At 30.5% G+C, this 14,919-nt stretch overlaps 2 protein-coding genes across 6 annotated transcripts; one reads left to right on the forward strand and one right to left on the reverse strand.

Moving 5' to 3' along the window:
* The first annotated feature begins 4,281 nt into the window (after positions 1-4,281).
* Positions 4,282-8,088, forward strand: LOC123884022. Of its 3 annotated transcripts, none has more exons than XM_045933017.1 (2): positions 4,282-5,175; positions 8,070-8,088. In XM_045933017.1, exon 1 carries the CDS (start codon positions 4,589-4,591, stop codon positions 5,147-5,149), a length of 561 nt encoding a protein of 186 aa, XP_045788973.1. In that variant the 5' UTR covers positions 4,282-4,588; the 3' UTR covers positions 5,150-5,175; positions 8,070-8,088. The 3 variants fall into 3 exon arrangements, with proteins under 3 accessions (XP_045788973.1, XP_045788971.1, XP_045788972.1); XM_045933015.1 differs by lacking the exon at positions 8,070-8,088 and adding an exon at positions 5,321-5,448; XM_045933016.1 differs by lacking the exon at positions 8,070-8,088 and adding an exon at positions 5,328-5,448.
* On the reverse strand, positions 5,618-13,405 carry LOC123884021 (oxysterol-binding protein-related protein 4B-like). 3 transcript variants are annotated; one of them, XM_045933013.1, is made up of 7 exons: positions 12,949-13,405; positions 11,121-11,276; positions 8,470-8,715; positions 8,010-8,106; positions 7,447-7,738; positions 7,233-7,335; positions 5,618-6,319 (listed from the first exon to the last, which is right to left on the reverse strand). In XM_045933013.1, exons 1-7 carry the CDS (start codon positions 12,949-12,951, stop codon positions 6,068-6,070), a joined length of 1,149 nt encoding a protein of 382 aa, XP_045788969.1. In that variant the 5' UTR covers positions 12,952-13,405; the 3' UTR covers positions 5,618-6,067. The 3 variants fall into 3 exon arrangements, with proteins under 3 accessions (XP_045788969.1, XP_045788970.1, XP_045788968.1); XM_045933014.1 differs by having other exon boundaries at positions 11,121-11,270; positions 12,949-13,227; XM_045933012.1 differs by lacking the exon at positions 12,949-13,405 and having other exon boundaries at positions 11,121-11,282.
* Positions 13,406-14,919: the final 1,514 nt, after the last annotated feature.

Consider the following 14,919-nt stretch of genomic DNA (forward strand, 5'->3'; position numbering starts at 1 on the left):
GGATGTGCCATATGTTACGCGTGTGTTTGGTTCTGCGGCGGAGAGAATTGATTTTGGCAGAATTGATTCTGTAAAATTGATTCTGGCCAAAATTGATTTTAAGCTGAAGTGGTTTATGTTTGGATATATTCATGAAAAAATGAGTTGAACAAAAAATTTGAGTGTAAAAATCAATTCTAGAATCAGAAGCTACGATTTCTAGCTTCAAGTAGAATCAATTTTGAAGGCAGAATCAATTCTACTTTTGAGAAACCAAACAAGTCAGAATCAATTCTACACGTCAAGAATCAATTCTGGATGCTCCAGAATTGAAACCAAACATACACTACATCCTTGTTGAAAGTCTCACTCTTATATGTGACACCGGATTAGAAATATTTTGATTTCTTGAAATCAATTATATTTTGTACTCGGTCCTTAATATATATGGACTAGATACATTAGATTCTCAATAAATCTAAAAATTAATTTTCTTTTTATATTAGGGACCAGAGGGAATATCTATTTATGATAAGGTGGTGAACCTTAGTTTATACTACTAGTAGTAGTCGTAATCATGCTACAATTAATAAAAAATGGAAGTCAATGGAAATTATTCAATGCCACAATTTGCAATTTATGCAATATTTTTTCCTGTCTTTAATATAAGAGATATTTTGCTTTTTAGATTCATTGCAAATCTAATGTATCTAGTCAATAATATGAACTAGATACATTAGATTCTCGATGAATTTAAAAAGTAAAATTTTTCTTATATTAAGGGAGTATATTATTAATTTTTTTTTTTTTGACTTAAGGGGGTATATTATTAGTTATGTTGAGGTAAAACAATAAAAAATTATAGTATATTAGAGGCGTACATATTACTCTAATGGTAGCATACGTCTCGACTTGGAAGCAAATAAAACGCAACACCGCATCACATCAACAAGATAATAACTGATGCATAAGAAATACGTGAAGAGTCATATCCACAATGAATGGAAAATTGTAAATTTTGTTTAATAATATAATTTTTTTATTATCATGATATTGATATAAAATTTCCACCGCTATTAGCGATGATTAATCTCCGTCGAAGAACTTGTGTGGCACACAAAGTGAGTTATTTCCTTCAATCAAATTTTCTCCATACGCATGAGACAAAAATTGAATTCTTGACCACATGCTTAAGAAGATCAATGACCTTACCACTTGGATCAATTCATTGTAGATTAATTTTTATCTAATATGTATAAAAAAAATAAGTGTACGTATGTAAAAATGTAATTTAATAAATATTACATTTGATTTTGATAAGAATTTTTTTTTTTGTCAAGACATTTTGATCAATTTATTTTTACCAAAAGATTATTCATTTTTACCGTGAAGCTAATAAAGTTGTTGATGCATTGGCTGCATTAGGTTGTGCTTCAATAGGAATTAGCTATTATGAAGACACTCTAGTTGAGATTGAGCATTTGTGTTTATATGATGTAATGGGAGTTTCTACTCCCCGAGTTATTTTCGTGTAATTTTCTTTTTGGCGTTACGCCCCTCTTTAATGAAAAAAAGAAGTTTGCATTTTCTATAATTTAGTCAAGAGTCAATACCCCGTGTTATAAGTCAATCTTAATGTATATTCACATATACTTCATCCGGTCCTAAATATAAGAGAAAATCTACTTTTTAGATTCATTAAGAATCCAATGTATTTGGTTTATAATATGGACTAAATACATTAGATTCTCAATGAATCTAAAAAGTAAATTTCCTCTTATATTTAGGACCGGAGAGAGTATCAATCAAGGGACCTATACTATACGTAATCCTAACAATATGATATTATTTGAAAGTGTTTCTGTCTCTGTCCCAACCCAAGCATCACGGTGAAGTCAAAAGTTCATCCAAAAACAAAATCCAAAGCCAATGCTAGAGACTTGTAAAAGAAATTGTTTTAGGTGAGTAGGTGTGCTAACTGTCACAACTAATCATAAAATCAGTATATATCACTAAAATAAGATTTTTTTTTTTTTTTGGTAAAGATTAAGATTATTTATTTATTATAGTAAAAAGGTCATTGAAATTCATATACACATTAATATTTTAAGTAAATTCTAATAGAACCATTTTTCACTTCATTAAGTGGTCCATGGTGGATCAGTCATGAATAACATTATAACGAATATGAATTTTACAAAATTTACTGTTGGATTGAAAGTTTATAACATTTGGATCATCCATAAAAGATTTTAGAAAAATTGAAAATCATTTGATATGTTATTGAGACCCATCAAGATTTACGAATCGTAAATCTTGATGGGTCTCAATAACATATCAAATAATTTTCAATTTTTCTAAATTTTTTTTATGCATGATCTATATGATATAAATTTTCAATCTAATGGTAAACTTTGTAAAATTCGTATTCGGTAGATTACTTGTCCACGGTGGACTACTTGTGAAGGTGGTCCACCGTAGCATTAACCTAATATTTCATGTTCGAATTCAAATAAAAGTGTTTGTCTTAATAATATCAATATACTCCCTCTGTCCCATTTTATAAGAGCTAATTTGACTAAACGACACTATTCACTTATCTTGCTTTGACCATATTTTTTTAATAATATATAGATATAAATATTAGCATTAAGATCTTGTTTGATTCGTTTTGATGAGTATTTTCCAAATATCAGGTTTTTATAATTTTTACTAATATAGAATTAAAGATATTAGTGATCATTTTTTTTTTGGTTACATATAAAATTAACATTTTAATAAACACTTTGTGGTTTTTCTTAATTGTCAATTTAATGTACTTTAAGCTTCTTATTAAATTTGAGTAAAAAAAAATTTGACCGGAGAGTAAATTTTTTTTATGATTAATAGATTACTTTCTCTGGACAGAATTATAAGAAAAAAAATATCTTTTAGATTCTTTGAAAAAAATAATGTATCCAGTCTATATTATTGACCAGATAGATTACTTTTTCAATGAACCTAAAAAGTGGTTTTTTGCTTATAATTTTGTCCGGAGAGAGTATGTGCTTTGTAGTAGAGATCCTTTTAATGAATTCCCCCTCTTTAATTGTAAAAACAGCTTACACATAAGTTCTTATGTGAAAAACACTTCTTGAATATCTTAGAATTTAGAAGTTGACTTTAGAGTCGGCCCATCCGAGGCTATATCAATTAGTTGACTTTTTTGTTGATCAGAAACTTAGCGTCGGATAGCTATAGAGTCGGACTTAGACTCGGTCATAACCGACTCTAATATAGAGTCGAATGCCTTTAGCCGACGCTACAGTTTAGCTTCAAGTGTTTTAGCCTCAACCCCGACCCCGACGCTAATCCGACTCTAAATAGGGGTTAGCGTCGATTTTAGGCCCTTTAGCTTGGGCTTTCGTCCGACGCTAAATGATGCTTTTCTAGTAGTGTCTGTTCGTAAAATTTGTGAAAAATGTCGATTGATCCGCAGGCGAGGTCAAATTATAGTAATTTGTTCCAATCCAAAACATAAACAAAGATAAGGATAATATTTTCACAAAAGCTTGCTATTAAAAAGAAAGTACCGAATGCAAATAAAAAAAAATGATAAATAAAATTCAATTTTCTTATCTATTTTCTTAATTAACCTTATAAACATATATTCATATACTATCTCTTATCAAATGTGTGACTCTTTAGCACACACATACTCACGCTTAGCACTAGATGTGTGGCTACAAATGATGAGTGATCCGATAACAAAAACTTGATATAATAGGTGGTCCAACCAAATCTTAGAGGTGACTCTGATGTCATATTAGAATTTGAGTTGAACTTAGCGAAATATTACAAAACCAGTTTTTAAAGTAATGATTACGTCCACTTATAAATATATATTCAGATCATCTATTATCTAACAGAATAGGTATTAAATTGACTTGTATGTCTGTGCAATAGGTTGAGTGTGAATTTCTCCAAGTTTTTCTAATTTGTTTCTCAAGTTTTTAATAAATCTTTGGTATATTGCATATGTAAACATATATCCCTTGCCTGATTAATGATTATATTTTATATTTAATTAGTAATTTACTTGAATTATTCAATGGTTCAAGCTAGTATCAGCTTAGCAAAAAGAAAAGAAAGACCAAGTCCACTTGGTCACTAACCCATCTCCCACGGTTTGGTTAGAAATTATGGTGCTTGAAAATAATATTAGAAAGTGACTTTTCTTATTTTATTTGAGCTTAGTCATTACATTACACTACTACAAAATTTCATACTTATAAATACTTTTATTAGCAGTATAAGGTTTCAACTTGTGTTTCAAAAATAGAAGCAATTCAAAATAGCCACCCTTTTGTGACAAGATATACACAACACAAACAAAGCTTATTCATCATGCATCAATAGTCAAATCTCTATTGCCTATTGGCTATAGTATATTCACTAGATATTGTTAAATATATACATATATAACTATATAAAAGTACTCATACACTTTGAAGATCCTTTATCAATAACCTTGAATGAAGCAGTCTTACAACACGATACATTGAAATTCAGCCCTTATAATTTCGATTCAACTTTTGTTGTTTCGATTCGTTCTATTCAAAAAGCAAAGATGGGGGGTTGTTTTTCTTCAAGATCATCATCCACATCAAAGAAAATTAGATTGGTTCATCTAAGTGGTTATGTAGAGGATTTTGAGCAACCAATTTCAGTTAACCAAGTAATCACTAGTAGAAATCCACCAACTCATTTTGTTTGTACATCTCTTCAACTTCTTTCATCTTGTTCAAAACCATTGAAGGGTGATGCACAACTTCAGCCTGGAAATGTTTACTTTATGTTACCTTATTCAATTCTACAAGCCGATGTTTCGCCCGTTGATTTGGCTTCGCTTGCGAAAAGGCTCACCGCAAAGGCGAAAACTAGTAGATTAGATGACAAAAAGTCATTGAAAGCTACTAGAGTAGATTTGATAAACAACCAAGGTTTGAGCAATGTTTGGAGTTCGCCTTCGAGGAGCCCCGGAAGAGTTGCCGTGGCTGAACAATTCGCTATGACGTATGGAGGACGAAGCAGCACGAGTAGAGCTCGACTATGGAGACCTCTCTTGGATACTATTAGAGAAAAGTCATTCAATAGGAGTAGTGAATCAGATTTGAGAGAAACTCATTGAAGTTTGATAGATCTTCTTGGATTGAGGTAATTAATACATGAAAGAAAGAAGGCATGTTAGGTTGTTTGATGAATCTTCTGATTAAGAGGACAAATTATTGAGAATTTGCTTTTGAATATTTCTTGTTTTTGATTTTTCTATGAAGGTTTCTAAAAGCTTTTGTTGTTTCAATTTGTAGATTTCATGATGTCGTCTATGTTCATTATCACGGTAATAACTCAGAATCACGGTGACATGCCATGATTTTGTAGAAACTACATATTGTAGTTTTTGTAAAATTATGGTGGATTACCGTCACATATACCCACCAGGAAATTAGACTTTTAGGAGACATGAATTATCTCACAATCTATAAACCTCTTAATCTTCTACTTAATCATGTTCTTTGTAATAACAATTATGGAGCAGTCAGATCAAGAAAAATTTCTTCAGTTAAATCTATAAATTTTTTGTAAGTTTTTCTACTGCATGATTAGAATATACAATACAAACAATTTATAAATTTTAATTACTAGTATAATACATAGTTTTAAATTACACTCTGCGATATAATGGACTTTTAGGTCTCTGCAACTACAATTTCCATCGCATCAACCATGTTTTCCTGCATTTTTCCGCAGTATAAAGATTAATTCACAGCGTATCTACAACCGAAATTTAAAAATGTGGGATGGTGTTTTAACTCAAAATTTTGTTAAGAATCTGGTAACCAAAATTGTACTTAGACCCACAATGTGTTTCCTTCTAAGAATGAAACAAGAATTAGGTCTACCACAAAGTAGACTTTAATTTAATTTCTTTAGTTTATAAATATATTGTTATGCCTAACTAATGATGACTTTAACAATAATTCATCTAATTGAATGTTTCTAAAATTATTATAGTAATGCTTAATTGGTAAACTATATAATAAATAAATTACAAGGTTACAATAGGAGAAGGTGGGACCAACTTTTGAATAGGTAAACAGTCCCAATCTCCTTCTTTGCTTTGTGACAATATGAAATGTTTAGGAATCCAAGTTTCTCCTTTGGATTCTCTTTCTTTTGCGATTTCTCTTTGTTTTTCTTCCACAATTTTCTTTGCTTCTCTTGCCTTTTCCCAATCTTTGTTTATGATGGCTTGGCTTAACTCACTCCATATAATAGCTGATTCAGTTTGGCATACACTCTGATGAAACATGAACAAGAGAATCTCAGACTAAATTCAGGAAAATAAACATATATTACCTAATTAATTGAAGCATAAATACAGACACAAACACGTCGATATTGATAATAATTTGAGAAAATGACATTTTTTAGTGTAATCATATGTGTTTGTGTTGTGTCGGTGTCACATACCGATGCGTGTATGAAATCAGAACACACATTATCTCAGGAGTGTTCGTGTTTCATAGCTAACTAATATTCGTTTGTTATTATCGAAGTATCATATGCATATGCAAGAAAAATCATGACTCCTATAATTGCTTTTTGTTCCGACTTCAGGTCCACTGCACAACTTTTGTCATGTATTGTCTGATTTGGATCCTATGAAATCCCTTCACTGTTTTGTCCATAGTTAAAATGTGTGGTTGGATTGAGGAGAGTGGGTGTTTATAAGCTAAAGTTAACTTCAAATTCAAGTAATGTGATATTTTTTGGTGTATATGTATAGGGACATGGACATTATCCCCTCAATCAAGGCTAAGGGTCAGTCAACCCTTGTGCTTCTATTAGGCCATTCTTTTAGCACCAATGTTTCGAACTCAAGTCTGCTACACTGTTTTCCAAAGGCATTGTCTCCTTTGGCTTCGACCTCATGGTGTGTTCGAATAAGTTGGATAAGGAGAGTGAGTGTTTATAAATTATTCTTAGTCTCGATTTTCAGGCAATATGAGATTTTTTGTGTACAGGAACACTTTTCATTCTCAAAATATTCTTACTTTGAGTGGAACAAGGTCAACCAAAATCTTTGTGCAGAGAAAAAGATTCAACTAACACATATACTCCAAACATTCAACTAATAGTATAACAAAAACACATGGAAGGAACACATGCGCGCGCACATACACACACACATATTGCGTGTTAATCGTTACCTCTGCATTGTTGACACTAGGAGTTTGGAGCCTTGAAATGACTTTTTTAGCATCATATATTATCCTTTCTTCACCATTATTTGTATCTTTCAGTGTCACAGTACTGCATCAAATGATAATATCAGAAACATAGTATTATTATTATACTATATCATCATCATCAAAATATTACAAATAACAAATTAAAAGATTAAAAGTGAGAAACATTACATACCTATCCCAATGACCATTAACTTTATATAGAATCTTAGATTTCAATGAATCAATAATATTTCCCTTTATGAATCTTCTATTTCCACCAAATCCAAAGAATGATTGACTTATGTAACATAACTCTGCCACAAGACCTGTTTCTTTACACCTGATATTGACATTACCAACCCAATCTGTTCCAGGAACAGGAAGAATTCTTATAAAGAGATTTGGAGAATTCATTTCATATGTTTCTCCATGATTTATAAGCTTCAACTTCCTTTTTCCTTGTACTTGAGCTTCTACTGAAGTACCTGCATATTTTATTTATTTAAGTGAACTTCAGACGTGGATGTTTTAGACAGAGTTAACTCAAAATTTGACGGAAAAGACGAATTTATAAACATGTGATCTAGCCTTCCAACTCAATTGGGACTTTATTGAATTTATCTTTTGTTACAGAAATAGATTATATACACATAAACACGAATATGACAAGCATTTATGCTATAACTGCTTAATTAAATTGTTTATCGAAACAAGGCTATACAGTTAAAGGATTTAGAAGTGAAGATAGATACTGACCATTGAACTTTGCAAATGGATACTGACACCATATGATTTCTATGTTTTCCTTCTCATCAGTTGCATGGAGGGCAGATACAGCAGGGTGATGTGAAACCTGCAAACATTCAAATACAATCATCTTCATCACGTCATGTACAACTACAAGAATACAACCATTTTTTTTGTTTTATATTACCCTTCTGGTTTTCAAGAAAAGGGAGTCCCAGTAATCCAGGATTCGGCCGTGAAGTAAGTAAAATCTGGCAAATAATTATTCTCACCAGGAATCGAACTCGGGTTCTCCTAAACAAATCATCCTTGGAGAAACTCATTAACTACTTAACACCGAAAATACTACATAACACCGAAACCTCATATTGAAGACATGTCTATATATCCGACTAACACATGACACTATTAGTATCTGACACGACACTGACACAAAAATAAGCATGTAGGAAAATAGAAAACCATGTACCTGTTCTAGTAAGACATTAAGATTTCCCTTGGAAACATGATGAGTCTCTCCAAGAATGGGATTATAAGGAGCAAGACCAAACATTGGAGGGCGAGTGGTTGATATGCTCCATGCTACAACAGATATGAGTCTTTCAATTGGACTCTGTTCAGTGTTGCATTTGCTTAATAAATCTGAAGCTGTTGAATATACTGATTCACCATAGCATTGAAGTTGTGACTTTGGAAAGTTGAATAGTGGTGGTAACTGCACTTAGGAACCAAGAACACAAGGTTATTTTTTTATGGATCATATGTATCCTGCATTTATACTCAAGACAAAACATTATCTTGTGGTTTGTCTGATTCATTGTTCCAAATTTGTTTAGTCTCATGAATAATTTTAAAATTAAATACGGTACAACTGAATTTATCATATTCAATGTCTTAATTTTTAGCAAATCAAACGTACTATTACCTAACTATTTGAATTACTAACTAAGCTATGATCAAACATTATTGACTTTGAGTAGTATAATATCTTTGAAAATATTGTAAAATAAAATTATCTATGATATGAATTTAACTACTATACAAAGTATCATGGAAAAATATGATTGGATAACCGTATAATTTTTTTTTTTTGTGAACTATTGGTTGAACTTGAAAGGAAAAAATAAAAGATTTTTATTATGCCCATTGACCAATGGTGTATTCAATTCAATTTATGGGTGTTTGGGTGCAAGAGTTCCAACTGGTCCTTGATCTTGAATTATACACATTGATGTAGGCACTGCTGTTGTACAGGTATGTGTATGGGGGTACACAGAAACTCTGATTATCAAACATGTGCAAATCAGAGAAAATTAAAATCTTAAAGCATAGTTTAAAATAAAAAAATAAAATTATTTACACCTCAAAAGTAGTCTTTTTTATTTTTCAATTAAAATAATAAATTCTTTTACAATCACTTTTAAAGCATTTATTAATCACAATTTCTCAAAAACATGTTTTTCGATGTCACTTTTTTATAAAACGTACAATTCCACAAAAATTGACCCAATAACACTTAGATGATACAACACGGATCTATTATAATATCTTAGGTTCAAATCCGAGTTTGGGCATACATCAATATTAAAATTCTTAAAAAGAGTTTGTCACTCATTTAAGTCGCACAAGGTAAAGAAGATAGGCATGACAACAGGGTTGTGTGGGGATAGGTTGTACCACCCCCACCCCCGTCTCCACTTTCCTGTACCACCCTTGCTACCACACCAATTGACCACTCATCCCCGACACCACTGTACAAACTATCATTTAAAAAAAAAATTGTTTCGAAACACTTTTTTTTCTTAAAAAAAATAATCTCTTTCAAAACTCATTTTCTTTTTATGTAGTATATGTTACTATCTTAAGAAGGATATATAAGTAGGAAAAAATGTTAAATATAATGGCAATATTGAATTTTAAGTAGAACCGGGCGGAGGTGGGTGCAGGGCAGGTGAATTTGAAATTTGGGTTGGATCGGTTTTTTTCCTCTAAATTTGTTGCGGGTCAAGGTGGGTCTTGCTCCATTTATAAAAAACGCACTAAAGTCTAATATTTGATTTAAAAAAATGAGTGGTAAATAATAAAGGGTTTTTTTTTTTGACAATCAATAATAAAGGGTTAAATATATTTGTAATCTCTATAAAAAATTATGTCCTTTAAGTTTAATCTCTATTAAATTTTAATTATGTCCTTTAAATTTAACCTCTATTAAATTTTAATGATAATTTTAATCCTGGATCATAATGCAGTTTGTAAGAATAATTCTTATTTTGATTTTTTTTTAAAAATGAATATTTTTAGTCTCATTATAGTCCCTATAAATAAATGCAAATATAAAGTAAAATGAATAAATTTTTACAGTTGATTAAACATAAAAACTCATGAATGATATAGAGAATAAATAAAATTTAACACAAAATGTACAAGAAACGGCGATAAATGAGATACTTTTTAATTGTTTGCAATAGAAAATAAAAGTAAACAAAATAAAAAAATCTCTTTTTTTTTTCAACAGCGAAAAATTAGGAGAAAGTACAAGAAGTGCTACTAAATTCAGTATTCACCAATAAAAACAAAACAAAATAAAATAAAAATACAATCTCAAGTTTTACAAACATATTCATAAAATAAACAAAGTATCCCAAATTTTTTGGCCAAGAATCAATGTCAAAGAGATATTTTTAATGGCGTCAAATACCTCTTCCACCAAAAAAATGCAGTAATATTATATTTTTCGTATCAACGAGGAATCAAACACATGCTAAATATGAAGAAAATCACGAAAAATATATTTTTAGTTTGAACACACGCTTCAACATATCAATTTCGATTGTATACTAAAATTTAAACCCTGAATATATAAATCTAACAACCAAACTACCATCAACTTGATTGTTGATTATAATTATTATTTTAGTAAAAAATAATGGCTATGTTCATAATTTTTGTCAATAGAGGGAGGAAAACATAAAATTCATATTCTATTTTCTTTTGTTCCTATCTCTTCTCTAAATCAAACAATAAAACAGTGAATTTTTCCCAAAACAAAATAAACTAACAAAATTTCTTGCAAAGAAAAAAATGAAACCATGAAAAGTATGGGTGTGAAATTAAACTTGCCTGGAAACGTGTGAGATCAGATCCTGGCCGTACATTCTTAAAGAGACTTAATATACGCTGTAAAAGATTAGGAGCAGTGTAATTTTCCTCTGAATCTGAATCCCCTCTTAATGAAAATGGCTTTGTCAACACAATATTTTTTGTAACCTCCTGCATCTCCATATAATAAATTGAAAATTTAAAAGATTTGAATTTGATTAGGGATTAAGTGCACACAAATTCATGATTTTCAAAAAACAAAAACAAAAAAAAAGTGCACACAAATTCATAAACCATAATCTTATTTTATTTTGTTTATTTATAGCCTTTATTAGGCTAATTATTACCGGATTCACGGATTTTGTCACAAGCACTATTAGAATTAATACGTTATTAATATGTATGCAATTAAATTTAATGAAACAAGAAAGAATTGATTTCTTACACCATTTAGTCAAGAAAGTGCGTTTGTTTTACTTTGCAAAATAGAAAAGATGGATGTAAAAAGAGGGTGGCTAATTTTGAATTTGAAAGTTGTTAGATTGAGATTAAACAATCTAAATTTTAATATGGATTTTGACTTTTTATAGAATAACGAGATTTAAATTTGGTCTGTCCTATATTGATTCAAAAATCATCAATGTGTAAGATTATTTGAAAATACTAAACGAAATCTTAACTATAGTGAATTTGAATTTACCAGTTTTCTATGCAATATCGGACACAATTCAATTTTAATAAAGTAAATTAATCCATGACACATTCCAAAAAAAATAAATTAATTCATTTGATATTTTGATCGGACGGTTCAAATTCAAAATAACATCGTGTGATTGCAAACAATATATTTCTCTTCAAGTGCTATACTTTCTCCATCCTAATCTAACTTATTGAGTTAATCTATGAATTGAAAGTATGTATCTCGTTTCATTAATTTAACAGCTAATATTTCGTTGGAGAGATTTTATTATTATAAAAATAAAAAATCTTTGGAGAGACTTAAAAAAGGAAGTTGGTGATACATTTGGAGGCAATAATTTTTCAAGAGAAAAAAATAGTAAGGGACAATTTATTTTTTCTTATTATAGAATTTATAATTTATGGGCAAATTATGATTGACAGGCCTAAAAATTCCACATTCCAGTTGGATATCTCATCTTAGAAAATTCTCTAAACTCTATAGAGATGGGTGACCATTAAAGTTAAACTAATAAAAATGGTAGCTTCATCCAATTAAACTCCTTCAACTAATCTAATGGATGTGAGCACAAATGGGTCATGGGGATGCATCATATTTTTTTTTATTACGAGCAAAAAATTTAAGAAAATTTAAGTGAGTTTATCGGGGTTAAGGTAAGCCTCAAAACTACGATTGTTTAATGAAAGATCGTTCACCAACAATATTTTTACATTGACATGAGTGTAACCACACTCTTACGACAGATAAAAATCAACTTCTTACTAACTAAACCAACATGCACGCATTAGCGGGTAAATACATAATACTACTAACTAACTTAATAATTAAGAAATGAAAATATTATTGTTGTATGCTTTTCCGAGCGTTATGTTGACGAAAAGAAAAAGGGAATCAACTAAAGTATGACATTCACATTCACATGTACATTTACATATGCAAAAGTGATTAAACATTATTTTAATAGCATAATATATAATATTAATTGAACGATCCACTAGCTAGTAAATATCAAACATGACATCAACAAAAAACAAAGGTTGCCGGAAAACAGCTTTTAGTTCTTTTTTTTTTCCGGCCACAATTTATATGAAGAAGCTATAATAGAAAAGAGCATAGAAAAACAAAGAGAAAAGATGAGAAAGTGTGTACCATATATATCTGAAAATAGAGTCTTGAGGATGATGAAGGGATGAATGAATATTGTTGATGCTTTGAGAAAATAATTTGTATCTAACATGAAAAGGTGAGAATGAATATTGGTGAAGATTTTTGATATCAAAATTGGGAATGGAAGAAAATTATATATATGGAAAAAGAGTTCATATTTTCCTTTGCTACTAATAAAACAGGAAAAAGATTCAATTCATATCTGGGTATAGTGGTGGATGCTTTGCTTTGTTTTGCTCATTTAATTTGCCAACCCCCTACCCTCTTTCTTTTGTCCTATTTGTTTATAAAAAAATAGTAAAATAAAAATGTTTTTCTAGCATTAAAATTAAAATAAGACAAATCCTAAATAGTGTTCCGGGATACTTATTAAAAATGCAAATTTAGTAAGTGTTTTTCATGAAAATCGTGTAGTCAATACAATAAAAATCTAAATTTTGATGTTTTAAATGTATAATTTTTTTTATTTCTTTTCTAGTTCCTTAAATAATGTCTCGTGACTAGACCTGTCAAAAATGAGTTGGGCTAATGGGTCGGCCCATTATCCCAAGGGCTTGGGCGGATCGGGCCTAAAAATCCGAGCCCAAATGAAATCGGGCCTTTTTGGCCCAAGCCCATTAGCCCAAATGAAATGAGTGACACTCAACAATGTAAATTGAATATAAAAAATTCACCTACAAATATTGTCTCGAACAACAAAAACAACACTTAGAACACTACATCTAAATTTTGTCCTTTTCAAAAAGGTCATTTTTGAAAACTTGTTGAAATATAAAGATTTTCGGTGAGCTTATTTTGGCATCCTATATACTTCTCGCGCTACCTTCTCACTTTCATGTTTACCCTCCTGCTACTCAAGTAGCGCTTCCGTTACTTAAGTAGCGGATGTTATAAAAATGAGAAAAATTAGTCTTTAGCATAAAAAATTTAAGATTTTACACGTCTGTTACTTAAGAAGCAGACTCACTACTTAAGTAGAGGATTGATTCTGCTATTTAAATAGTCAATGTTTTAAAAATGAGAAATTTGAGAGAGAAAAAATCCCTAACATCCGCTACTTAAATAGCGGACGTAATAAAAATGAGAAATTTAAGAAAAAAACACCCATAGCATAAAATTTTCAAAATTTATACGTCGACTACTTAAGTAGTGAAAATTGATATTTTGGTAATTTTACATGGCGCGTGTGAAAATTTTTAAGGTGCCAAAAGAAAGGGAAAAATTGCATTGGATCCATATTGAATGACCCATTAGGATTTCGGCCCATCTTATTTTGATTTGTGAGTCTCACTTCTACAATCCACAACATAAATGAGATTTACTTTTGTCACTCTACCAGGTACTCGTACGTCCTACGTCTTTCCCATTTTATCCTTCCGCTACTTAAGTAGCGGACGTTATATTGGTAGGGTGTTTTTGGAGGTGTCCGCTACCTAAGTAGCGGACGAGAGTATTTTGGTAAATTTGTAGGGCGTGCCGAAAATGAGTAGGGTGACAAAAGTAAATCTCAACGTAAATAAGAGATCAAGACCATGAATTAATGTTTAAAAAAAATTCTCAATCCACCCTTATACACTAAGAAATTTTCTCATCTCACCCCTATGTTTCTTTTCTATCCCCTGCGTTTCTATTTTTGTCATTGGATAAATATTTTGGAACGCATTTTCCGAATTTTTTTTCCCTTAAAAATAAACCTCAGAATGTGTTTTTCGATTTTTTTTCCGTATTTGACGCATTCCGAGATTTTTTAACAAGGGAAAAAATGAAAACGCATAAAATAGAAAAAGAAAACATAGGGATGCGATGGGAAAAAACAAAGATAAATAAACTGACTTACCAAATTAACCCTTTCTGCAGTAAGCCAACAAGCAACAACCGTGAAATAAAAATCAAGAAATATGAAAAATTTGGTGGTGTTTTTGTGTTTATAATTGGCTAAATTATATGAGATAT

This window comes from Trifolium pratense, linkage group LG5 (genome assembly GCF_020283565.1).
Source record: "Trifolium pratense cultivar HEN17-A07 linkage group LG5, ARS_RC_1.1, whole genome shotgun sequence".
NCBI lineage: Eukaryota > Viridiplantae > Streptophyta > Magnoliopsida > Fabales > Fabaceae > Trifolium > Trifolium pratense.